Source organism: Coenobita brevimanus, chromosome 50 (assembly GCF_032717465.1).
Source record: "Coenobita brevimanus isolate Jiangsu-jjx chromosome 50, ASM3271746v2, whole genome shotgun sequence".
Classification (NCBI taxonomy): Eukaryota; Metazoa; Arthropoda; class Malacostraca; order Decapoda; family Coenobitidae; genus Coenobita; species Coenobita brevimanus.
Window position 1 is genome coordinate 54935216 of NC_137003.1, and position 26011 is coordinate 54961226.

The following is a 26011-nucleotide window of genomic DNA, read 5'->3' on the forward strand; positions in this document are numbered from 1 at the left end:
GAGAGAGAGAGAGAGAGAGAGAGAGAGAGAATAAATTACTACAGGTGAATGTGAGGCTGGATGAGTGAGAGGCAATGGTGGCAGCTGGGTGAGAGAGAGAGAGAGAGAGAGAGAGAGAGAGAGAGAGAGAGAGAGAGAGAGAGAGAGAGAGAGAGAGAGAGAGAGAGAGAGAGAGAGAGAGAGAGAGAGAGAGAGAGGGAGAGAGGTCCCAGAGCAGCCTGTGTACTTGGCTGGGCAGGACTGAAGCCAAAACACTGGTGGCAAACATTCAAAAAAGCGAAAAATAAGCAACGAAAAAATCTATACAAATATATACTGTATAATATATAACCACTTTGGTGCTGGGGGGGGGCTGGGGGGGGAAGGGAGACAAGAGGCTGAACGAAAAAAGAAAAAAAATGTTGCTTCAAAGATCATCACCACCGCGGGCCACACCAAAAAATGCAAATACAGTCAAGAAGAAATATAAACACGAGGGTACAGAAAAAGTATTTAAAAAAATGCAATTACAAAGAGTGTGTGTGGAGGGCGGGCGGAGCGAGGCGGGCGTGGGGGAGGGTGAGGGGTGCTGGGGCTGAGTCAAAAATAACAGTACTGAGAGTAAAAAAAAAAAAAAAACAGTATTGAAAATTGTACTGAAAAATATACTTATGAGAGCTTACCCTGCGCCACTATTGTTGCCGCACAATGGGGCATCCAATAGGTCTGGTATCATATGCCAATTGGCTGTAAAACACGAGAAGAGTGAGCCAGGGACGTAGAAAATGCCGGACAAAGATGTTATGGGTAAGGCATAGAAAAATGAGGGTCATCAAACTGGGAATCTATCTAACAAGGCACAGAAAAATGGGGTTAAGGATGTTACGGGACAAAGATATTATGGGTAAGGCATAGAAAAATGGGGGCGCCATAAAACTGGGAATCTATCTAACAAGGTACACCAAAATGGGGTTAAGGATGTTATGGGGAAGGCATCAAAACGTCGACCTAGGTACAGAAAAATGGGGGGAAAGGTTCAAGGAGAAGGTACACAAAAATGGGGCTGCATAAAATAGGACAAATGGGGGCACGTTATGAGGGAAGGCATAGAAAAATGGGAGAGTACAGGAAAACACGCTAGCATAAAACTGGCAATGAATTAAATGAGGTACTAGAAAATGGGGGACAAGGATTATATGGGAAGGAATAAAAAAAATGGAGAAGCACACAAGGAGAAATCAATAAAAAGGCAGAGAAAAATGCTTTAAAGAGAAGACATAACACTGTAAATCTAGCTAATGAGGCGGACCTACAGAAAACGGGGGACGGGGCAACTGGGCGAGGCATAGAAAACGGGAAGGCATAAATCGGGAACCTAAATACTATATAGAAAAATGGCGGGAAACATGAAACTGGGTATCTATAAGGTACAGAAAAAATGGAGATAAATATTTATAGACGGCACACAAAAAAAGGGGAAGGCAAAGAAAATAATGATGATGGGATAAAACAAAGTAATTACCAGATACGAAAATGAAAGGAAAATACTTAAGGAGTGAAAGAAAATAGGAGGAAATGAAACTGGTTGGGGGAAGCGTAAAATGGGAAATCTATTACACTGGGAATATCTAATTTGTGAAAAATGGGGAGGCGGGAAACAGCATATACTAGAGGTTACCTATTATATACACAAAAATGGTGGCTAAAATACCTGGGGGGAACACGTGAGAGAGAGAGAGAGAGAGAGAGAGAGAGAGAGAGAAAGTAGGACGCAAGGAGCTAAGAGGTGATGGAAGGAAAGGGCAAGGACGGAGAAGGGAGAGGAAAGAGCATAGGGGGAAAGGGGGAAGAATGAAAGTGTGGGGAGGAGGAAAGAAAGAAAAGGGGAGAGGAAAAAGGACTCTGAGGGAAAGCAGGAAAGAAAACAAAGGAAAGAGAAGGATGGGAGAGGAAATATCATTAGGGTTGACGGATAGGGTGGGGAGGAGAGCCAAAGGGGAGAAAAGCGGGGAGAGGAGGAAAGCAGGGGAGGGGTGTGGGATGTAGAAGGAGAGGAGAGAAGAGAGAGGAAAGGATAAAAAAGAGAGGGACGAGGGAGAAGGCTAGAAAGGGAGAGGAAACTGAAGGGAGAAATGAAAAGGGAAGACTGGGCCTGAAAGATAAAGGAAAGAGAGAGAAGATGAGAGGTAAAAAAAATAAGAGAGAGAGGAAGGGGGAAATGAAAGAGAGAGAGAGAGAGAAAGCATGGGGGGAAAGAACAGGGGACAAAGAGTTTGGGAAAGACAAGGAACGAGAGAGAGAGAGAGAGAGAGAGAGAGAGAGAGAGAGAGAGGAGGGGACGAGGGAGGGAGACCAAACGGAGAAGGGAGGAGGGGGAGGGCGAAAAGGGGAGGGGAAGGGAGGGGAGAGCGAGACTGGCATTATGGGACGCCTTACAATGGAAATTTGAACACTACAATACCCTATGAACTGAAAGGCAGATGGTGGGGACTACAATGGTGGTGGTGGTGGGGACTACTGTGGTGGCTGTGGTGGGGACTATGGTGGTTGTGGTGGTGGGGATTACTGTGGTTGTGGTGGTGGGGACTACTGTGGTTGTGGTGGTGGGGACTACTGTGGTTGTGATGGTGGGAATTACTGTGGTTGTGGTGGTGGGAATTACTGTGGCTGTGTTTGGGACTACTGTGGTTGTGGTGGTGGGATCTATATGATTGTGTTTGGGACTACCGTGGTTGTGGTGGTGGGGACTACATTGATTGTGGTGGTGGGGACTACATTGATTGTGGTGGTGGGGACTACACTGACTGTGGCTGTGGGGACTACTGTGGCTTGGTGGTAATAGGGACTACTTTGCAGTGGTGGGGACTACGGCGGTCTGGTGGTGGTGGGGCCTCCTGTGGTGACAGAAGCTACTGTTGTGGTAGGGTGTACTGTGGTGGCAGGGAGCTATACTGTTTTTGGTGGTGACTGCTCATGTGGTAGGGACTACTGTGGTGACAGGGGGTTATTGTGTTGTGGTGGGGCTACTGCTGTGGAAGGACTACTGTGGTGGCAGGGGCTATTATGCTGTGGTGGAAACTGCTGTACTGTGGGGGCAGGGGCTGTACTATAGTGGTGGGAAATACTATGGTGATTTGAGACTACAGTTGTGGTGGGGACTACTGTGGTGGCAGGGGCTATTATGTTGTGGTGGAGACTGCTGAAGTGGTGGTGAGGACTCCTGCTGAGGCTGGGAACACTGTGGTGACAGGATTTCGAAAAGGACTACCAATGTCTGGTAGAAATACTGATGTCTCTTGAGACAACTGATGTCTGTTGGAACTGCTGCTGTCTGTTGGGACAACTGATGTCTGTTGGATGGCTGGTGGGACAAGTTATGCTGGGGCTACTGATGTATGTTGGAAGTACTGATGTGTTTACTGATGTTTGCTGGGATTACTGACGTCTTTTGGGACTACTGATGTATGTTGGGACTACTGATGTGTTTACTGATGTCTGCTGGGACTACTGACGTCTTCTGGGACTACTGATGTATGTTGGGAGTACTAATGCATGTTGGGTTTACTGATGTTTGCCCAGGACTACCCGTGTTGGCTATAAACAACCGATGTCAGGTGGGTGTGGTGGGGTGGGGGTGGCTGGTGGGGTGTGGTGGGTACTTGTGCTATCTGCTGGCTACTGTCCTGTTATGGGGCAACTACTGACGTCTGTGTGGTTTAAGTGAGGTCTGTCTAAAGCCTGGTTTAACCACTTCACTATGGGGGGGGGTCACATCTACGCTGAACACAAATAATCTGACCTTAGGATGAAAAAAATAAATAAAAAGAAACAAATACTCTGGAGCCATGGTACTGAAAGGGTTAATGAAGAGTTTTTAACCCCTCTAATAAGAGAGGTCTTCCCTAAGCTGAACGCAATCACTTAGCAAGAATTTAACAAAAAAGAAAACAATGGCATCATGATACTGAAGAGGTTAAAGTAGTGGGGGCATGTAAGGGGGCTGGGTTGGGGTAGTGTCCCAGTACCATTTCGCCGCCGTGGACGCATCTGGAGTACTCGTACTTCAATCAAGCTAAATTCACACTATTAGCCTCATGTGGGGAAAATTCAAGTATTTCAATGCTAATCATTACAACTGTGAACCCTGTGAATAAAATCGTGTTAGGGCAGCAAAATCACTTAATGCGTCCAAAGAAGGCGAAAGAGTTAAGACACTTCCAGAAACACTCGTGCTCGGCTACTATACGGACAGCTACTCTGATATACTCTTTTCACTTTAACTTGGCCAAAAACTTATATCTCTCCACCTTGAAGGCTGTGCTGTAACAAAAGATTAACACAAGTGCTATGGAAAGGATATACAGCCGTAGTATTGTCTTATTCAACCAATGATCTACGGGAAATATACTGCAAAAGAACAAAAATCACGGCCAAGTTAAGGTGAAGGACCTAGTGTATAATCACTATACTCTGTCCACTTTAACTTGGCCTAAAGTTACCATTATCATAGCGCTGGGATTTACTTTATTTATTCTTTAATATCTACGGATGTGGGGGATATTTTAAGAGGCAAGGTCCGTATTATCAAAACTGTGGGCATGAAAATGTAGCCAAGCCTCGAATTTATGACGTTATTTTCCTAAGTATCTGATGATGACAAAGTACGTCTGACTCTTCTGTATTGCTGCAGACTACACTCTGTAACGTGGACTGCAGGCTGATTACTAACAATTACAGGTGCTACATAAATGATCACCAGCTCTTATAGGCTTACTCACACCTTCACACTCTCAGTTTTATTAGCACAGGCGTAAATCCCAGCGTTTCGGCACATCCAATATTCCGGCATAGCCTCGGGGCAGAGGATGCCGGATTACAGGATCTTTATTTGCCATGACCATATTTTAACCTGCACTCTTTCATATATCAGTAAATTATCTGTGAAAGAAACTGAAGGATTATATATATTTTTTACTTGTTAACATGTACTATTTCATGTATTAGTAAAGTTATCTGTGAAGGAAACTGAAGGATTATACATTTTTTATTTCTGTGTCCCTAAAAATCTGAGACTCCTATAATCTGCCCTGGCCATGCAGTGGTATATACTGTCGCAGACCCTTAACTGAAAATATGCTACTTTATCTCATCACATACACAGACTGCCGTGAAAATAAAAACTGCAGATATCTACAACCCTCGATTCTAATTCTGGGACATGACTCCATTACGACTAAACTTAAGAGAGATATTTTAACCTCATCATACGGATACTAATAATCAATCATTAACACAGGTGACTTTTTTGTGCATGTGTGCACTGCAGCTTAGGATTTATCATACCTTCTGGCCTGCTACTCCTTTCAGTGCATTTCTGGCATCACTACATTATTTTATTTTCAGCAATGTCAACTTTAGTAGTGAAGAGTTTAGAATCATGCTGCATTTACCCCATCAATCCGAGTACAGCATTTGAACTTTTTTGTTCATGCCACACCCACCATTACTTCTCTCAGCCTTGGATGGGACTAGCATATAATCAATATGAACGGTGTGTAATAGTGCCGGAGTGGTTACGTGTAAAGGTGTTTGGTATGGAAAAGGTCTGCTGGACGACGAGCTCTTAAGTGTATGTCCAAAGTCAAGACACATTTTAATAACAGATGCAAAGAGGCAAATACAGGATATGCGTAACCCCTCTACTTGGAAAAATGTTGAGTTGAATGACAGCGACTCGTAAGGACAAGAATACAATATGGAATGCTGTACCTCCCCGAACTGACGGGGTTCATGCATTTGTCAAGGCAGGTGTACTCTGAGCTGGATAACACTGGCAAAAAATGGTGGTGTTAATCGTACTCTTATGTCTGGTTGTATTATCATCATCACCATTCCTAATAAAGCGAGTATGTCTGAAGTGGGTGAAACGTCACCTCTAAGAAATAAGGTCCTTACTTGAAAAAACTGCGTTAATCATCATCATCATCATCATCACCCTCATCCATGGTGCGATGTCAACATCAAACTTGAGTATTAGGAAAAGTACACCAGGACACCCGATCCTCATTTAAAGCAAGAGATGGCTTCCCAAATATTATAACTTCTATACAACTGGTACTGTACACTGGCGAAGCAGCTTTATAAGTACGAAAAAAATAGTAATAAGGCATCCTTTTTTGTAATTTATTATGGCCTTTGTCCCTTCAAGCCCATTACATGTTATTCTCCACCTCCGGAGCTGCGGTGGTTCGATGGTGCCGTACTCGTCCTGCAATGCTTCAGTCCTGAGTCTAGGGTTTGAGGTCCCGCCGGTATGGACATTTACAGTGGGTGGTCTGGTGGCATCTCCTTTCACATGCCTGCCTATGTTCGCAGCCTGCCATCACTACCGGTGACATGCACAGGCCATGATATACAAAAACACAGTCAATAAAATACTTCGATTTTCACATGCATCACTCTTCTTACACACAACCTTCCCCATTCGTATCTCGCCAGCGTGGGGAAGGGTTAATTCTGGCTATTACACTCCTTCCGGGAAGAAAATTCAGTTCTGAAGTGGACTCTTACAGTTACAGACACAGGCTACACAGAAAATAGCAACAAGCTGAGCTGTAACAAGAGACTAACTATATGGTGTTAATCACGACGAAGCGCTACGGGATGGGTGCTATAGAGCCACAATACCACCATATACTGTACTGCCACAGAGCTATGAGATACACGATGCTAAGGCACGAAAATCTCCGCCAAGTTAGGATGGAAGAACTACAAGAACCCAAGGTCGTGTTCTGCTGCCTGAGAAGCATCAAAAGTACCTCATCCTTACCGACATATTTTGCATTCGAGACTAGAAAAAGTTTAAGCACAAGAGGTGACTGGAGGCTTTTCGATCATGTAACGCCACCAAGGGGACTCAGAGATGGCCATTAACTCTTAAAATACACTGAACTAAGCGAGACTACCCTCAAACATGCGCCTTGAAGGGGGTTATATGGGAGTTTTTTTTCTTTCTTTCTATCTCTTTCTTTCTCTCTCTCTCTCTCTTTTTTAGCCACCTTCAATCCAATTACTTCCTTCTGTAGTATATTCTTGTTGTTATGCAGGCAATTTTGCTCACCCTGAGAGAGCCACCACGTAGTTACGAGTAAATTAAGGCTGCATCTAACCCCACTAATTCAGTAGGTCTCTCCCCAGTGAAATACAATCGTCCGGGATGGAAAGAGTAACACAGAAAAAACGACATCGGGGGAATAACAGGTGAGAGAGAGAGAGAGAGAGAGAGAGAGAGAGAGAGAGAGACGCTTGTTGTGGGTATATTTAATCAAAAACTTATACGACATAATATGCCACGACAAATCGTTATTACTGTCAGAGTAACTTATTCCTGAACGACTGTGCTTCTTAAACGGATTTATAACCTTTTTGTACACAGAACCAAACATGCAGGGTGACGTCAACAAAAAATATATTTTCGTGGGTACGGTAAATATAATTAACATTTTGCCAAGAGCTTCTACAGAGTTGTTTACCGAAGTTGTGATCCTACAGGTATGCAGATATGATTTCTGGTACCCAGCCTTCTACAGAACATCATGTAGCTAGGTTTTTGAGGGAAAAAAAAAAAAATTGTCCCGTGGGTATTTAACCTATCTAAGAGTAACAGCCACCAACTCCTCTGTTAAAGAAAAAAAGGGTAAATGGATAAAGAATACCTTTCTCTTTTCTTATTCTTCCATGCTCCATCCTGGTTGGTCATCACTCAAGGTGTGCTACAGTCGCGGTCCCTAATATCACTCCACTTTGTATTCGAAAACTTGTCAAGTGTTACCGCTCTGAGTCTCCTTACGGGAATGAAGTGAATTAATATTTATGTCCGCTACTGTACAAGATGCTTCTGGATAACTGCATTTTACTACAATCTCTAATGATTTTACGCTGAAAAATCTCAACTTTTGCATTTCCATCTTTGCCATTTCAATAAATTTTAACTCCGAATTCTCATACTTTGATAAAACTTCATGTCAAGGGCCACTGGAAAAATCAGTTTTCCAAACTACCAAGAATATCTAGTTCTTCATTAATGAAAAAAAAGCTGTAAAAAATACTCCTAACTTACATTTATTTTCGTTGAAGTTGATGTAGTCTTGGTGAGTCCAGTTTCCCGAAAAATCGAACTTTCTGATACATTTTTGAGAGAGGACGCCCATGTAGATCTGAAGGCCAAGCAACGCGAAGACGGAAAGGGAGAACACCGTCAGGATAATCACATCCCTCAGGTTCTTGACTGATTCTATCACAGCGCCCACGATCGTCTTGAGACCTGCGGAGGAGCACACGCGTTAATGAATGCGCCTGTGTGTGTGTGTGTGTGTGTGTGTGTGTGTGTGTGTGTGTGTGTGAAAGAGAGTATGCTTGGAGTGGGTTTCTGTGCATGTGATGGTGAGTGAGTGTGCTGAGGAAGCATATTTTCTGACAGGCGTGGCTTTATATTTAGAGGCATATGATGCGGATATATGGCGTGGGTCTTAGTTATGAGCAGACGGTGGGGCTGTGTGAGTGACAGGAGTGGGTTGGTGGTGAAAACTGAGAAAAATTACTCTTTTTATATTAACTTGGCCCAGACTTTTGTCCTTGGCAGCTTATTTCATCTAGCTGAGAGGCAGAAAAAATAAACTGTAGCTTCTTTCCTCCTTGACAATCATTCTAGTGTTAATCTATTGTAAGAACTGGGCATTCATTATGGACATGGCAATTTTGGGCCAAGCCATTGTAAAAAGAGTATGATAATTGGGCAAATCCATGATATTACGAGAATGCAGGTACTGACAGACCGATGTGTTGCGTGTGAGTTTCATGATGGCACACGAGGGATGGAGATCGAGATGTGATTTTTAATGGCCACTCTGCCCCTAGATCTCCTACGTCTGTAATTTCCCCTTTCTACTTTTGAATCCAACCCACTCTATTTATATGACGAGTTAACTATGTCAGGATGGTGGTGGTGGTGGTGATTATGATGACTTGCGTGGCTTAACAATCGTACTTAAAAAGGGTGGTTACACATCTATTCTCACTGGGGGGCAAGTTAACCCCAGTCAGGTGAGGTGAGGTGAGGTGGGGTGAGGCGGGGTGGGGTGATAGGAGGCACACACCTGGAACAATGGCGACGGTCTTGAGGGCTCGCAACACACGGAAGGTTCTGAGCGCTGCGAGGTTACCCAGGTCAACAAAAAAGGTCACGTACCTGTAGGGAGGAAACAGGGGTCAACACAGGTCACATACATATTCACTCCTTCACCATCATCACCATTTTCATTGGGTCATGGGTCAACAAAGGCCCTACCTGGATCAATCTATTCTCTATCATGATTTTTTGCAATTTTCTTACCATGTCCAAACGATTATTTTCTATTCATTTGTTATTTTCTTCCTCTGTTCTGTTATTAAAAAAACAATTACTCAGCTCAGAAAAACCTCTCATACTGGAGAATAAAATAGCATGAAGTGTGTGATCGCACTGAAAGAATTTACTAAAGAAAATCATTATTGGAAAACACATACGGCAGCAAAACAAACCTCGGTAACCGCGTGTATCCGACTATATTAACATGTGTGCATTGTTCAGAATTTGAATATCTAATAACAGTTAATTCTCACATATACAAACGTTCTCAAATAAAGCCGCCATTGAATTTAATCCCTTCATTTCGATGACGTCTTTCATGTCATTTTATTCTTACTAACTCCTGATGATTTTAAGCAAGTACGGAATGCCCTCTCGGTTAATGAAAGCTGTATCTGCCCTCAACCCCACCCGTTCCAAAAGCTTCTCCCAGTCTGACCAAAACCCGTCTGGAGATGGCAAGAATAAAATCAAAGGCGTAATTATAGTGAGGTGGTTCCCGTGACTAATATAACAATGAATGGCCACTATTCACCCATACTTAGATATGGTTGGCTTAGACTAGGTTTGATAAGGTCACGCTAGGTCTGGTTAGGCTCGATAGGATCCAGATTAGATTAAGCTAGGTTAGGTCAGGTTGGTTTAGGTTTACAGGTAAGATAAGGTAAGATTAAATCAGGTCGGGTCAGGTCAACGTAGCTTCGGTTAGGTTAGGGGAGGGCTGATCAGGTTATGTTAGGCCGCCAAGTTAGGTCACTAGGTCAGGAAAATTGAGATTCCCTAACACCTCACCCTCTGCGATTTGTTCTACCTCTCCACACTATCTCAATTAGTTCAGGGGAGACTTCTCGAAATGGAAGGGTTACATACCATATTCGTTTAACCTTAACTTGGCCAAGCTTTTCGTCCCTTTGCAACCTATTCCATGTAGCTCAGTGGCAGAATACAATTATACCACGGCTCAAAGTCTTTCCACACCACTTCTTCATGACTAGCATCATTATCTAGTGCTAATCTATTGCTAAAAATCACGCACTCACGAAGGGGACTTGGTAATATTAGAGTAAGTTACAGTAAATAATTATACATACAACAATCTTCCTTCCAAAGCTGAGTAAACTGTATGGATGTAGCAAGGAAAAAACTAGCAGGTCATCGCAGTGAAGGGGTTACAGTGATAAAAATACAGTATGCTACAAGGAAATAATTTGGTGCAATCTGCCAAAAATTATTGTTTTGCTGTAATGTGCTATTGAAACACACACACACCTTCTGACACCTCCTCACCCGATACACACACGCACTCTACAAACACCCACCCACCCACTCTCTCTCTCACACACACGCACACACAGTACTCACGCTAAGGATATGACGGTGAAGTCGAGCCAGTTCCAAGCATCGCGAAGATAAGTGAAGCTCTCGAGGATGAAGCCACGCGCCATCACCTTCACGCCGGACTCGAATGTGTAGATGGCAGTGAACACAACCCTGCAGGAGTGAACACCGTGAGCACCAGGAGGAGGAGGACGAGGAGGAGGAGGAGGAGGAAGAGGAGCAGGAGAGGAGGAAGAGGAGGAGGAGGAAGAGGAGCAGGAGAGGAGGAAGAGGAGGAGGAGGAGGAGGAGGAATGGATGATGATGAATGGGTTAATTTGTGCTGTTGGGGCTTTTCATTTAGCCAGGAAATATATCTCACATTCAACTACAGTTCTTTTACCTTAACTCTGCCCATGCATTTGCCTTACTGTACCTTATTTCACGGCACTTCTTCGTGATTAGCATCATAGTTCAATGGTAATCTATTGTTACAGCTCGATATTCTGTACAGAGACGGCAATTTTAGGCTAAGTTAAAGTAGAAAGAGCATAGTTTCACATTTCCATCAAATATTCATGCAAATGAGTATTAATAACACTGATACTTCCAGTGAAATATTACAAGAGGGTATTTTGGTGGGCTGCCATTAGTCCACTTAGCCGAGTAATTCCATCTATACCTGCATTAATCATTCACATCTAATAGGTTGTTAGGTTTATAATGGGTTAGTATAATGGCCAAACAGTGTTAAATTAATCTCACCTACAGACATTACAACTAAATTGGCTATTACAGATCGCGCTCCTTCGCCACGTGGAACATCATGGCGTCATGCATCACTGAAACCAAAACTATCGTCTTTTATATCCTGGACTTAACATTTCTACGGCAATTATTTATCCACTTGCAAGCAAACTTTATGGAGACGAAAAGTTACAGAATATGAGATATACTAATTAGCTAAAGTAAATTCCCAAATCAAATGGTCGTCCGAAAGTATACAATGACTGCTGAATGTATCAATGGCGGCGAAAGAGCCCCAGTGGCATTAACACACGCAGGTGATGACAATGATCATAAACCTACCTTATCTAACCTAATGATGATAATGCTACCTAACCTAAATTAACATATTGGTGTCCCGGAGCCTTATAAAAAAAAAAAAAATCGAATGTGGCATTTTCGAAAGTTCATAAACAGGGAACCCCAGAGTAGGGACCTATGGGTTTTGCGACTACGAGATGATAGGCGGAGGGCAGCATGTTACGTACCTTTCCAGCAAAATCCCGTACACAGGAACCCTGGTCATTAACGGGTTAACCTATTCGCACCTAATTAGATGACGATGATGATGGTGATGATAAGGCTGGTGCTGCTGATAATAATGGTGATATATGGATAATCATAAAAATGTTGATGATGATGATAAGACGGATGATGATGAAATATGGCTCATGGTGAAGATTATGATGATGATGATGATAGTGACTGTTGTTATAAAACCAGGTTCATCTGGACATCTAGATATAACTCCAGCGACTTCAGGAAACTAGCCATTTCAACTGGTCGCTCCCAGAGGTCTTTTACTGAGGTTATGCTGAGAGACTGTTTGCACCGTGAGTGTGTGGAACATGTGGTGAGTAAGAGAGTTGTGGTGTGGGCGGCTTCAGGGCAAAGGCGATTTATAATGGCTTGTATACTTTGATGGTACAGTAGCGTAGCAGTGACGGGTGAGGACCGCATGGAAGGCTGGCGAGTCTACTGGTGTCTCTCTGGGCAGGGAAGTTACTGAGGGAAGGATGGTTGGTGGTGGTTTAGAAAGAATGCTACTAGGTTTAATTGCTAGAGTATTTATGGTCTGTTTCTTTTGCTTGTGTGTGTGTGTGTGTGTGTGTGTGTGTGTGTGTGTGTGTGTGTGTGTGTGTGTGTGTGTGTGTGTGTGTGTGTGTGTGTGTGTGTGTGTGTGTGTGTGTGTGTGTGTGTGTGTGTGTGTGTGTGTGTGTGTGTGTGTGTGTGTGTGTGTGTGTGTGTGTGTGTGTGTGTGTGTGTGTGTGTGTGTGTGTGTGTGTGTGTGTGTGTGTGTGTGTGTGTGTGTGTGTGTGTGTGTGTGTGTGTGTGTGTGTGTGTGTGTGTGTGTGTGTGTGTGTGTGTGTGTGTGTGTGTGTGTGTGTGTGTGTGTGTGTGTGTGTGTGTGTGTGTGTGTGTGTGTGTGTGTGTGTGTGTGTGTGTGTGTGTGTGTGTGTGTGTGTGTGTGTGTGTGTGTGTGTGTGTGTGTGTGTGTGTGTGTGTGTGTGTGTGTGTGTGTGTGTGTGTGTGTGTGTGTGTGTGTGTGTGTGTGTGTGTGTGTGTGTGTGTGTGTGTGTGTGTGTGTGTGTGTGTGTGTGTGTGTGTGTGTGTGTGTGTGTGTGTGTGTGTGTGTGTGTGTGTGTGTGTGTGTGTGTGTGTGTGTGTGTGTGTGTGTGTGTGTGTGTGTGTGTGTGTGTGTTGTTGTTGTTGTTGAAGTCACATATCCAACGAGGCGTTTTTGTGAAGGCAGGCCTGAGCACGCAAGATGCAGCCACTTTTTCCGCCAGTTGTGCATGGCTTGCCAGTGTCTGCATGTCACGTTTCTGTTGAATTTGTGTCGTCTCTTTCTCTCTCTCTCTCTTGGGGAGAGTAAGAACAAGATGAGGCCGTTTGCATGCCCAGGCAGTTCCTCCGTCCGGGCTGGGTTTTCTCATCGAGGTGGGTTCCTTGATGCCACCACGCGCAGGTGACCCTCTCCAGCACCGATGATGATGATGATGCAAAGGAGGAGGAGGAGGAGGAGGAGGAGGAGATGATGATGATGATGTTAATGAGATACAACTGATAACTAAGAGATAAGGTTGTTGCTGCTGCTGCTGCTGCTGATGATGATGATGATAATGATGAGATACGGCTGTTAATGATATTATAAGGCTAATGAGGGTAAATGTGATGCTGAGGTAAGACTGATGATGATAAAACATTACAGTCTATAACCTACTATATATACTTTAAATTACAAAACCCATAACCTAAATCAGAACCTATAGTACATTATAAAAATATATCCTAAATATGACAGCACTACACCTGAAAGGCAGAGGGGACGAGTATAAAATATTGTGTATGAAAGGAAACCGTTGACTGACCATACTTTTCAAACACCCTCTTACACATTTAAACTTCCTCTGAAACTTCTGAAACTTCCAATACGTATTCTGATAACGAGCTCACTGAAGAGGAAGATCAACAGTGATGAAAAAGGGAGTGACAGGTGTAAATAACTTCGTGTTGGAAGGCAAACTTATAATTTTCCACCGTACATTTTCCACCCCTAATAATAATCCTTTTTTTTCTTTTTGTATACGTACTCTGATGACTCGATGAGCTCGTTGGAGGGTAGGATCATGAGTATACAGTTGGCCAAGATGGTGCAGATGATGAAGAAATTGAAGAGGGGGTGGGTGAGGATGTAGATAGCGGTGCGGCGGACGGGGTTGAAGGGACTCATCAGAAATAAGGAGTCCGTCGCACTGAACCTGAAGATGTCTTTCCCCTTGCTGATCACCACTATAGTCTGCAGGAAGGGAAAGTCAACGTCAGATATCATGGTAGGGAATGGGAGTACAAGGGTAGTGTTAAGTGTGGTGGGGAATGGTAGTTTAATGGCAGTGTTTATGGTAGCAACAGAAGGCCAGTATTAAGTGGCAGAATGGCAGTAGGTTATGTAGCAATGTAAACAAGTTGAATGCCAGAGGGGAAGTTAGCGTCAGATATCATAGTAGGAGATGAAAGTACAATGGTGGTGTTAAGTGTGGTGGGGAGTGGTAGTATAATGGTAGTGTTAGGTATGGTAGTAACAGAATGCATTAAGTGGCAATGTAGACAAGTTAAGTAGCAGACTCGCACTGTTAATTAACCCCTTTCTGCTCGGTTGATGCCACGTGTAGTCAGATTGGAGGATTGATCTGAATTGTAACCAAGGAGACTCATTCCTGGCCCACCCCTACGGCTTAATGATTTTCACGTATATCCTTCAAGCGGTTAATACTCCCAGGTTCCACTGACTCACTCTCAGGGCGGTATTCTGGCACGATTAGGACGCTTACTAACACCTCCTCCTCAGCGATTTACTCTTTTTTATACCTTACTGTCCTATTCTGCCTTACACTGGCCCATATCACACTCCACTTCTGCTCCGCCGGTCCATTTCTCGTGGGCTCCTGGGACGGCTCGGTGTTATCCTTGTCGCATCATTTATTCATTCCTTACTTCCACTGCCACGCCTAAACCAGCCGACTGAGCCGTTCCCGCAACACATACTGTCACGACCATTAGAGTGATCAGAGTGTAAACAGTGATAGGATTACCACCCTTCGGTCCCTATGACTCACCAATAAAAATGCCCGGCTTTAAATAATAGAGTTGTTCCGATGATGTGAGGGTTAAATTTCACTCTTGCGACAACCACAGGATTCCACTTTCTGGGCAAGGCACGGCAGGGTAGGGAAAGGGAAAGAAGGGAAAGCCAAGGCAGAGAAGGATAAGAAGGGATGGGAAGGACAGAGTAGCGCAGGACAGGGCACAGCAAGGCAGGAATGGGAAAAGATGAGAAGGACAAGGCTGGGAAAAGGGTTGGACAGGACAAGGCAAGACAGGGCACATCATGACAGCCAGAGGTCGATTAAACAACCACCACATATCATCTCTTCATTTAATTGCCAGTGGAGGGGGGGAAGGGGTGAAGGTGGAGGGGTCAGAGGAGACGGAGAAATGGGGTGGAAAGGAGGAGGTTTGCAGGAGTGAGGGGAGCAGGGAAGAAAAGGAGGACACACTGTGGAGGAGAGAAAGAGAGGAGGAAGTGTGGAGGAGAGGGGAAAGGAGGAAGTGTGGGGGACATAGAGGAGTAAGGAGGCAAGGATGAAAAGTAAAGGAGATTGAGGAGTGGGGGGGGGATGTGGGTTAAGTAGGGGACAGTAAGGGCAAATAAAACTGTGCATGAAAGTAAGGGAAGGTGAAAGGGCAGGGCAGAGAAGGACACGGCAGGACACGGCAGGGCAGGGAGGAAAAAAAAACAGCGCACAGTTAGGTAGAAAAAGAAAGGGCAGGGTAGGGCAGGACAAGATTGGACTCGAGAAACAGTAAAAGAAGGCCAGGAGAGAGTGGTAGGATACATGGGCAGGGCAGGGCAGGGCAGGGCAGGGCAGGACAGGGCAGGTTGCGTGTGGCCGGGCTGGACTTAACATTGATTCAGGACTGAGTATTTGTGGGTCGCTATAGTAACATCGAGCACACCACATTCTTGGTCAGCCCCCTGCACCACAACACACCACCACACCACACCACAATACCACGCCACCACACCACATTAACACACCACCACACCACACAACACTAACACACCACACTAACCATACAAACACCACACCACCACAGTACACCACCAAACCGCCACACTCCCATGCAAAACTTTCCTAATCGCCACATCTCCTATCACTACTATCACGATCATCATCATCACCTGACGGTCTGTTCCATCCAGTCCCAGCAAATCTCCGAATCTCATTTCCTCATCCTGATCTGCCTCGTCCTCTCACTCCGTCTCTCTAGGGCGTCATTCAGTTACCCTGGCTGTCAACCGTATTATCTCTTCAGCTAAAACGCGTCCCGCCCACGTGCATTGTGCCTCTTGAGTGTAGTGATTGTTTAGAAGGTTATTTTTTAATCTCTACACATGACATCTAAATCAGTCCTCTCCGTTCACCTTCGTGCACTCCTACGCTGCTACGAGTACCATAACTACCATAAACAAGCACCATACAGCTACCAAAAGTACCATACAGAACTATAACCACCGTGCAACTTATCGCAACTACCATACAGCAACCTTATTGTACAACTACCATGGCTACTGTACAACTGCAACCAACACCACAAATATGCACTAGTACCTAATTACACAGCTACCACAAATACCACACAGCTATCAAACGGCAACCACGACTACCATGCAATACCATAACCACAAATAACACAACTACAACCGTCATAAATACCACACAAGAATACACAATTACCATACCTACCACAGCAATGCCATAAATACCACACAACTACCACAATTACCATAAAACTACCATACAGTACCACACAGCTACCCTATATAACGTTACAAGGTCCATAACAACCATACAACAACCATTTCTACCACAATGACTGCCTCTCAACTACACTAACCACACACACACACACACACACACACACACATACCGCAACAACTACCAATAGTCCTTCCAGCTACCACCACTACAACCATTCCCTGACGTCTCCTACAATCAACATATTTACTACCAACATTGTGATTACCAACATTTGAACTACCACTCAACCTTCATCTGCTACCATTCCTACCACTGCTACTTCAATGTTTCCTACACATGGCCACTACCACAACTACCACCACACAATTACCCATATCTGACCTACCACCATTACCTTAAACCACAACCACAACTACCAACAGAAGGGCTACAACCACATTCTTTACCGACCACTACAACCACAACTACCACCATCAAAGCTACCAATATTAACACAATCCACAAAATTTATCAACCACAGCTTCCAACCACCAGTACCACAATTACCAATATTTTACCACAACTATCAAAATTCTACCACAACTTCCAACCACCACTGCCACAACTACCACTATTCTACCACAGCTTCCAACCACACTACCACAACTACCAATGTTCTACCACAACTTCCAACCACCACCACCACCACAACTACCAATATTCTACCACAACTTCCAACCACCACGACCACCACCACCATTACCACACACCACCACCACCACCATTACCACATACCACCACCACCACCACCATTACCACATACCACCACCACCACCACCATTACCACATGCCACCACCACCATTACCACATACCACCACCACCATCACCATTATCCCCCACCATCATGACCACCATTACCACACACCACCACCATTACCACACACCACCACCACCACCACCACCATCACCATTACCATTACCACACACCACCACCACCACCACCACCATCACCATTACCATTACCACATACCACCACCACCATTACCATTACCACATACCACCACCACCATCACCATTACCATTACCACATACCACCACCACCACCATCACCATTACCACACACCACCACCATCACCATTACCATTACCACATACCACCACCATTACCACACACCACCACCATTACCATTACCACATACCACCACCACCATTACCACATACCACCACCACCACCATCACCATTACCACACACCACCACCACCACCACCATCACCATTACCATTACCACATATCACCACCACCACCACCACCACCACCATCACCATTACCATTACCACATACCACCACCAAAAATCATTATAACCACAACCAAATTAACCACAGCTGGACGTCCTCACTACAACAACTGAATGTACCACTATCACAACCACAATTCAAGCTTATCGCAGTTACATGTACATTAACTACGACTATTGACTTCCACCGCCACCACCACGACTACTACTACTACTACCACTACCACCACCACTACTACTACTAGTACTACCACTACCAACATCCAACACCTCTATCACTGCTACTACTACTACTACTACAACTACTACCATCAAGATACCAAATATCTACAACATACTACCCAAGCCGATCAGAAACTAGGCCTACCACCACCACCACCACCACAACCACCACCGCACCCAATTAACCACTACCACAACAACCAGCCCTTGTTACATGCACTACAACCACAGTCAGCTCTACTCCCAACCATTTCTACCACAATCACCACACCCAAACCCTGCCACACCTAGGACTAATACCAATGCCAGTACAATCAATACTACCACAACTACCCCTACCACTGCTACCAATATACCACAACTACCACTACCACTGCTACCAAGACCACCAACTACAACCACCACTGCCACTGCTACCATAACCTTTAACCACAACCACACCTACCAAACTACCACCACTACAACGACTACCACAACTACCATGACCACCAACCACCAGCACAACGACTACCAAAGCTACTACAACTACCTGCCACCATTACAGTTACTACCACAGCTACCATGACCACCTACCACACCACAACCCACAGCTACCAATAACGACCTATCACAACCACCACGACCACACCTACCATAACCACCTACCACAGCTACCAATAACGACCTATCACAACCACCACGACCACACCTACCATAACCACCTACCACAGCTACCAATAACGACCTATCACAACCACCACGACCACACCTACCATAACCACCTACCACAGCTACCAATAACGACCACCACAGCTACCAATAACGACCTATCACAACCACCACGACCACACCTACCATAACCACCTACCACCACCAAAACGACCACCACAGCGACCACATGTAGGCCTACCATGAGTACCACTACCAGGCCTACCATGAGCTGGGTGTGTGGTGGTGTGGTGGTGGTGGTGGTGGGGTGGGCGGGGCGAGTGTCAATTATTCACCAACCATTGATCTAGCCACCTCGCGCCAATCCCTCCCCATCCAATACCCAGCTGTCTCTTCTCTACCTCCCTGCCTCACCTCTACACTCACCTCACACCTCATTACGGGCCCGGCACACCTCATTTCACCTCACTGTCCACTCCTCACCCCGCCACACCCCTGCCACCACTCGGAAAATTACGTAATTGCCAAGAAAAGCCGGGTTATTGATTCCTGATGACGCCATTGGTCGAGGAGGTGTGACGTCATGCCCGCCTCAGCCAATCAGGAGCCAGGAGGGTGCTGACGTCACAGAGGCAGTACCCAATCAGGCGCCTCGAAACTCAGCCAGGCATTTTTCCCTGCGGTTGTCGACTCTAATTCTTCGACATGAGGGTAATGCAGTGTCGAGCAGGGAAGAGTCCACCCTCCTACCTTCACACGAATTTTTCTTATTTTTTCGTATTTTTCATCATATTCTTGCTGCCTCCAGTCGATTTCATTCAGTCAGAGCGAGACCTCTTGTACTTAAGGGGCATGTGAAGGCTTATATTCTACATGTACTGTGTAAATGTAGCCCTCCTAAGCTGGGTAACGTTATTGGTGGTAGCAAAATAATAATAATAATAATAATAATAATAATAATAGCAATAATAATAATAATAATAATAATAATAATAATAACAGCAATAATAACAATAATAATAATAATAATAATAATAATAACAACAGCAATAATAATAATAATAATAATAATAATAATAATAATTCCTCTTAAGGGTTTAAAATCGTGGCGACATGAGACAGGGAAACCTAAACGCTCTCTCTCTCTCAATGTAGTTATCAGTGCACCTACCACTACAACCACAACCATCCCTCCACCAATACTACTAGTACTACCACTATCTACCCATGCACCAGACAAGCCATCAATCGGTAGGCCATCAATCACCAAGTAATCAATACGGTTCCAGGTACTTCCCTCAACACAGCCACCTGCACCCTCGCACACCTGATAAAAACGCACAGTACTTTCATACGGCAGCTTAGCCTAAAGCTGCCATCTCTCCACCTGGAATGGAGAGTACTAGCAGCAGCCTAACACCAGAACATAACGCTGGCCACGAAGGAGTGCTACGGCCACGATGTAGAGCCGCAGCACTGTCTTCCTCCGTCACTGAGCTGGGTGAAAGCAGCAGCAAGAGACGAAAATCTAGGCCAGGTAGAACGACCCTAACTCTACGGGAAATGCCATCCTCATTTCAAAACTACGCCCCGCGGTACACCTGTAATGGCTTCCGTCGCACAAAAACAAATCTTGGTGACGAGAGAAACATCATCTTAGGTTTATATTACGGTGCTAGTCATGAAGAAGTGCTCTGAAAATTATGAACAAAAGTAGTGTTGTCTTTTTCTGCCACTGAGCTACCTAAAATAAGTTGCAAAGGACCGCTGTTACATCTCATCCACCACAACTACATTCATCTAGGTAACCATCACTATCACACTACCACAACTACCACCATCAACTACTAACACTACCACAACTACCATCGTCCCTACCACCACAGCAGGCACAATAAACATAACTACCACCATATCCGTAACTCGGTCCTTAAAACACTACCACAACTATATACATTCCTCCTTCCTACCACAACCATAAACATTCCTCCTTCCTACCACAACTAAAAACATTCCTCCTTCCTACCACAACTATAAACATTCTTCCTTCCTACCACAACTATAAACATCCTCCTTCCTACCACAACTATAAACATTCCTCCTTCCTACCACAACTATAAACATTCCTCCTTCCTACCACAACTATAAACATTCCTCCTTCCTACCACAACTATAAACATTCCTCCTTCCTACCACAACTATAAACATTCCTCCTTCCTACCACAACTATAAACACTCCTCCTTCCTACCACAACTATAAACACTCCTCCTTCCTACCACAACTATAAACATTCCTCCTTCCTACCACAACTATAAACATTCCTCCTTCCTACCACAACTATAAACATTCCTCCTTCCTACCACAACTATAAACACTCCTCCTTCCTACCACAACTATAAACATTCCTCCTTCCTACCACAACTATAAACATTCCTCCTTCCTACCACAACTATAAACATTCCTCCTTCCTACCACAACTATAAACATTCCTCCTTCCTACCACAACTATAAACATTCCTCCTTCCTACCACAACTATAAACATCCTCCTTCCTACCACAACTATAAACATTCCTCCTTCCTACCACAACTATAAACATTCCTCCTTCCTACCACAACTATAAACATTCCTCCTTCCTACCACAACTATAAACATTCCTCCTTCCTACCACAACTATAAACATTCCTCCTTCCTACCACAACTATAAACACTCCTCCTTCCTACCACAACTATAAACACTCCTCCTTCCTACCACAACTATAAACATTCCTCCTTCCTACCACAACTATAAACATTCCTCCTTCCTACCACAACTATAAACATTCCTCCTTCCTACCACAACTATAAACACTCCTCCTTCCTACCACAACTATAAACATTCCTCCTTCCTACCACAACTATAAACATTCCTCCTTCCTACCACAACTATAAACATTCCTCCTTCCTACCACAACTATAAACATTCCTCCTTCCTACCACAACTATAAACATTCCTCCTTCCTACCACAACTATAAACATTCCTCCTTCCTACCACAACTATAAACATTCCTCCTTCCTACCACAACTACCACAATTCCCAAAACTACCATCTACCATCATCGCCGTCGCAGTCAGCTGAGTCACACTACCACAATTTTTTTTCTCTCTCTCTCTCTATTTTGGCTTGGAACTCCGCCAACTGGGGGAGAGAGAGAGAGAGAGAGAGAGAGAGAGAGAGAGAGAGAGAGAGAGGAAATGGATGAAAGAAAGACAGGAAGAGAGGGAGAAAGTGGGATGAAGAAAGGATGGAGAAGAGGGAGGATGAACGGGTGGGAGGGGAGGGGAGGGAGGATATGTAGGAGGGAGGGAAAGGGATGGAGAAAGAACTATAAATGGAAAGGAAGAGGAAGGGAAGGAGGGAGAGAAGTGGAGGGAGGGAGAGAGGAAACAAGGGAGAGAGGGAAGAATGAAGGGAGAGAAGGAGGAAAGAGAGAAGCGGGGAGAAGGGAGGTAGGAAGAGATAAAACATGAGAAGGGAGGGAGTACGGGAGGGAGGGAGGCAAGGAACGAGGGAGGGAGGAAAGGAGGGAGGGGGGAAGAAGAGAGGGAAGAAGACGGAAGACGAGGGAGGGATAGAAGAGAAGGAAGAAGGAGGGAGGGAGGAAGGGGAAGGAGGGAGGAAGGGGGAGAGGGAGGGAGGGAGGAGAGGGAGGAATACACTGGCTCGAATCTCTAAGCTGGAACCGGTCCCAAATCTCTCTCTCTCTCTCTCTCTCGTTTAAGGCTGAAGTTGGTGAATGGAGGAAGACAGGGAGAGAGAGAGAGAGAAGGAAGAAAGGAAGGAAAGGATGGGAATGAAAGAAAACTGAGGGAGGGAAGGAAGGAAGGATGGAGGGTGAGAGAGAGCGAGGAAAGTAAGGCAAGAAGAAAAAGGGAGGGAGGGAAGGAGCGAAGTAAGGAAGGAGGCGGGGAGGGGGAAGGATGGGAGGCAAGGAAGTTAGGAAGGAAGGAGGAAGGGTGGGAAGGAATGGGTAAAGTAAGAAGGGAGGGAGGGAGGGAAAGGAGGGAGTAAAACAACACAGGAGGGAACTAAGGAAGGAAGGAAGGAAGGAATGAAGGAAGGAAGGAAGGGATGGACGGAGGGAAGGATGGAAGGGAGGTGTAGGAGGTATTTAGAGACGGAAGGAAAGAAGAGGGGGAGGAGGAGAAAGGGAGGGAGGGAGGGGAGGAGGGAAGAAAGGGGGGGGGCAAAGTAAAGAGTGGGCGGAGGGAGAGAGGAAGCCTGAGACGGAAAGAATATTTGGAGCGTGCGGTGGAGTGAAGTGGAATGAGGTGATGTGGTGGAGTCTAGTGTGGTATGATGGGGTGTGGTGGATAGTGTAGTGATGTGGTGGAGCGTAGTGTGGTATGAAGGGGTGTGGTGGATAGTGCTGTGATGTGGTAGGGTGTGGTGTGGTGTTATGAGACTGAGTGTGGTAGTGTGTGGTGACGTAAGCTGGAGTGTAGAGAGCTGTGATGAAGTGTGGAGGAGTGTGGTGTGGAGTGGTTGTATGGTGGATTGTGGTGGAAAGGATTATATGTTGGTGGAGTGTGTGGGGTGGAATGGGGCTGAGTGTGGTAGTGTGTGGAGACGTTGAGTGTGGTGTGGTGTGGTGGACTGTGGTAGAGTGGATCAGGTGCAGTGGCTGGGAGGTAGTAACATAACTTATCATTAGTAGTAATATTAAGGTGTGGCAGGAGGGAGGGGGAAGGGAGGAGGTGAGGCAAAGGTGAGACAGGGAGGGGTGAGGCAGGGAGAGGTAAGACAGGAGGGGTGAGGCAGGGAGGGGTGAGGCAAGGAGGGGTAAGACAGGGAGGGGTGAGGAAGGGAGGGGGTGAGGCAGGGAGAGGTAAGACAGGGAGGGGTGAGGCAGGGAGTGGTAAGACAGGGAGAGGTGAGGCAGGGAGGGGTATGACAGGGAGAGGTGAGGCAGGGAGGGGTAAGACGGGGAGCGGTAAGGCAGGGAGGGGAAGTAACGATGAAGAGTTGATATGAAAAATAAGGAAGAGGATAGAGAGCAAGGGAAGGGGGAAGGGAGGAAGCAACGGAGGGAGGGACAATGTGAATGAGAAACAGAAGGAGGGAGAGAGGGAGGGAGGGAGGAAAAGAGGGAGGGAAATAGGTTGGGCGGAGGAGGGGGAAAAGGTAGGGGGGGGGACAGGAGGAAGAGTTATGAAGGAGGTAGGAAGAAAGGAAGGAAGATAGGATGGATGGATGAATGGACAGAAGGAAGGAAGGATGGAAAGAAAAAGAGAATAGAAGAAAGGATGGAAGGGAAAGCAGGGATGGAGGAGTGCAGTAGGGTGAGGGAGGAAGGAAGGGAGGATGGAAGGATGGAAGGAAGGAGGGAGGGAGGAAGGAAGGAGGGAAGGGGGGGAGAGGACGACCCATGCAAGCTAAGGAGTCTAAAATCAATAGTGGACAAGGTCAGGTCTTACTCATACTCATTCACTCACTCACACTAGCTTACTCACTCCCTTACTAACTTACTCACTCACTCACCCTAGCTTTACTCACTCACTCACTCTAATTTACTCACCCTAGCTTATACACGCACTCACTCCCTCTAGTTTACTCCCAACCACTCAGCCTACCTTCCTCACTCGCTCACCCACTATTTACTCACGCACTCACTAAAGCCTCGTCACACTCCGTCTCACTCAATCTTCCACATCCACTCACTCAGCATGCGCTCACTCACCCAAGATCATTCACATCCAGTCGCTCCATCCCACACATTCACCAGGGTTACTCAGCTTACTCACACACACACACACACACACACACACACACACACACACACACACACACATTCACCACAGCTTCTTATTCACTCAAGATCACCCATTCATTCACTCACTCTAGCTCCCTTGCATTCACTCTTACTCATTCCAGCTCCCACTCGCTCACTCACACGAAATTACTCACTCTAACTCACTCACACCAGCTCACTCACTCTCTGGCCTCCGCATCCTCACATTCAGCCACTCTCTCACACCAGTACCACCACACTCATATTTACTCACTGACTCAACTTTTACTGACTGGGAAGGGGCGTGGTAGGATACACACACACACACACACACACACACACACACACACACACACACACATCGTACAGGGTGACCTACTTTCTATGTGGGATAGTGACCCCCACCAAGGGACCGCGAAGGGAGGGTGAGGCAAGAAGGGAATGGAGGTAGGCAGGAGGGTGAGGCAGAGAGGTAGGTAGGAGGGAAAGGAAGCAAGGTAGGCAGAAAGGAGAGGCAGGGATGTGGGCAGGAGGGAGAAGGGGGTAGGCAGGAGGGTCAGGCAGGGAGCCATATAGTAGGGAGAGGCAGAGAGATAGCAGGAGGGTGAGGCAGAGAGGTAGGCATAAGAGAGATGAAGGAAGGTAGGCAGGTAGGAATGAGGGAGTAGCAGGGAGGTAGGCAGGAGGGTAAGTGAGGAAGGGAGAGGGAGAGGTGAGGCAGGGAGGGGGTGGTAGGGAGTAAGGATGGCAGGCAGGGGATTGTGAGGCAAGGGGAGGCAAATGAATGGAAAGAGAGAGAGAGAGAGAGAGAGAGAGAGAGAGAGAGAGAGAGAGAGAGAGAGAGTTAAGAAAAATGAAGGAAGACGGAAGGAGGAAAGTGTGGGTAGGAAAAGGTATGCAACCGAAGAGGTGGTGAGAAAAAGTGGATATAATGTAAAATGGAGAGAGAGAGAGAGAGAGAGAGAGAGAGAGAGAGAGACCAGTGACCCAGTTCTCTCCCATACACCCTCCCTAAATTTCTCTCCCTCCCTCTCCCTTCCCCCCCTTTCCTCTTTCCATTGAACGATGAGTCACCCCCTGCTCCCTCTCCCTCTCTCTCTCTCCAATTTCTCCCATTCTACTCAAATACAGGAGGGGTGGCGGGAAATTCGAAGCATGATCTTTTGTTTACTGTGGAGACGGGTATAATCTAAGGGGTTATGGTCGTACGTCCGGCAGCGTGGATGAGGGCGGTGCCGGGACGACCAACCACGCATACGAGACAAGGTGGTAAGATATCGTACC

The 26011-nt window shown here is 45.7% G+C and overlaps 1 protein-coding gene across 8 annotated transcripts in view; it reads right to left on the minus strand.

Moving 5' to 3' along the window:
* para (sodium voltage-gated channel paralytic) overlaps positions 1-26011 on the minus strand; it is a 234681-nt gene that overhangs the window by 72708 nt on the left and 135962 nt on the right. For all 8 annotated transcript variants that reach the window (XM_080272415.1, XM_080272413.1, XM_080272412.1 and 5 more), the window contains exons 4-8: positions 14082-14287; positions 10748-10876; positions 9135-9226; positions 8099-8302; positions 663-726 (exon numbers count right to left, since the gene is read on the minus strand). In XM_080272415.1, the coding sequence (XP_080128541.1) occupies positions 663-726; positions 8099-8302; positions 9135-9226; positions 10748-10876; positions 14082-14287 (695 nt within the window). The remainder of the gene's footprint in view (positions 1-662; positions 727-8098; positions 8303-9134; positions 9227-10747; positions 10877-14081; positions 14288-26011) is intronic.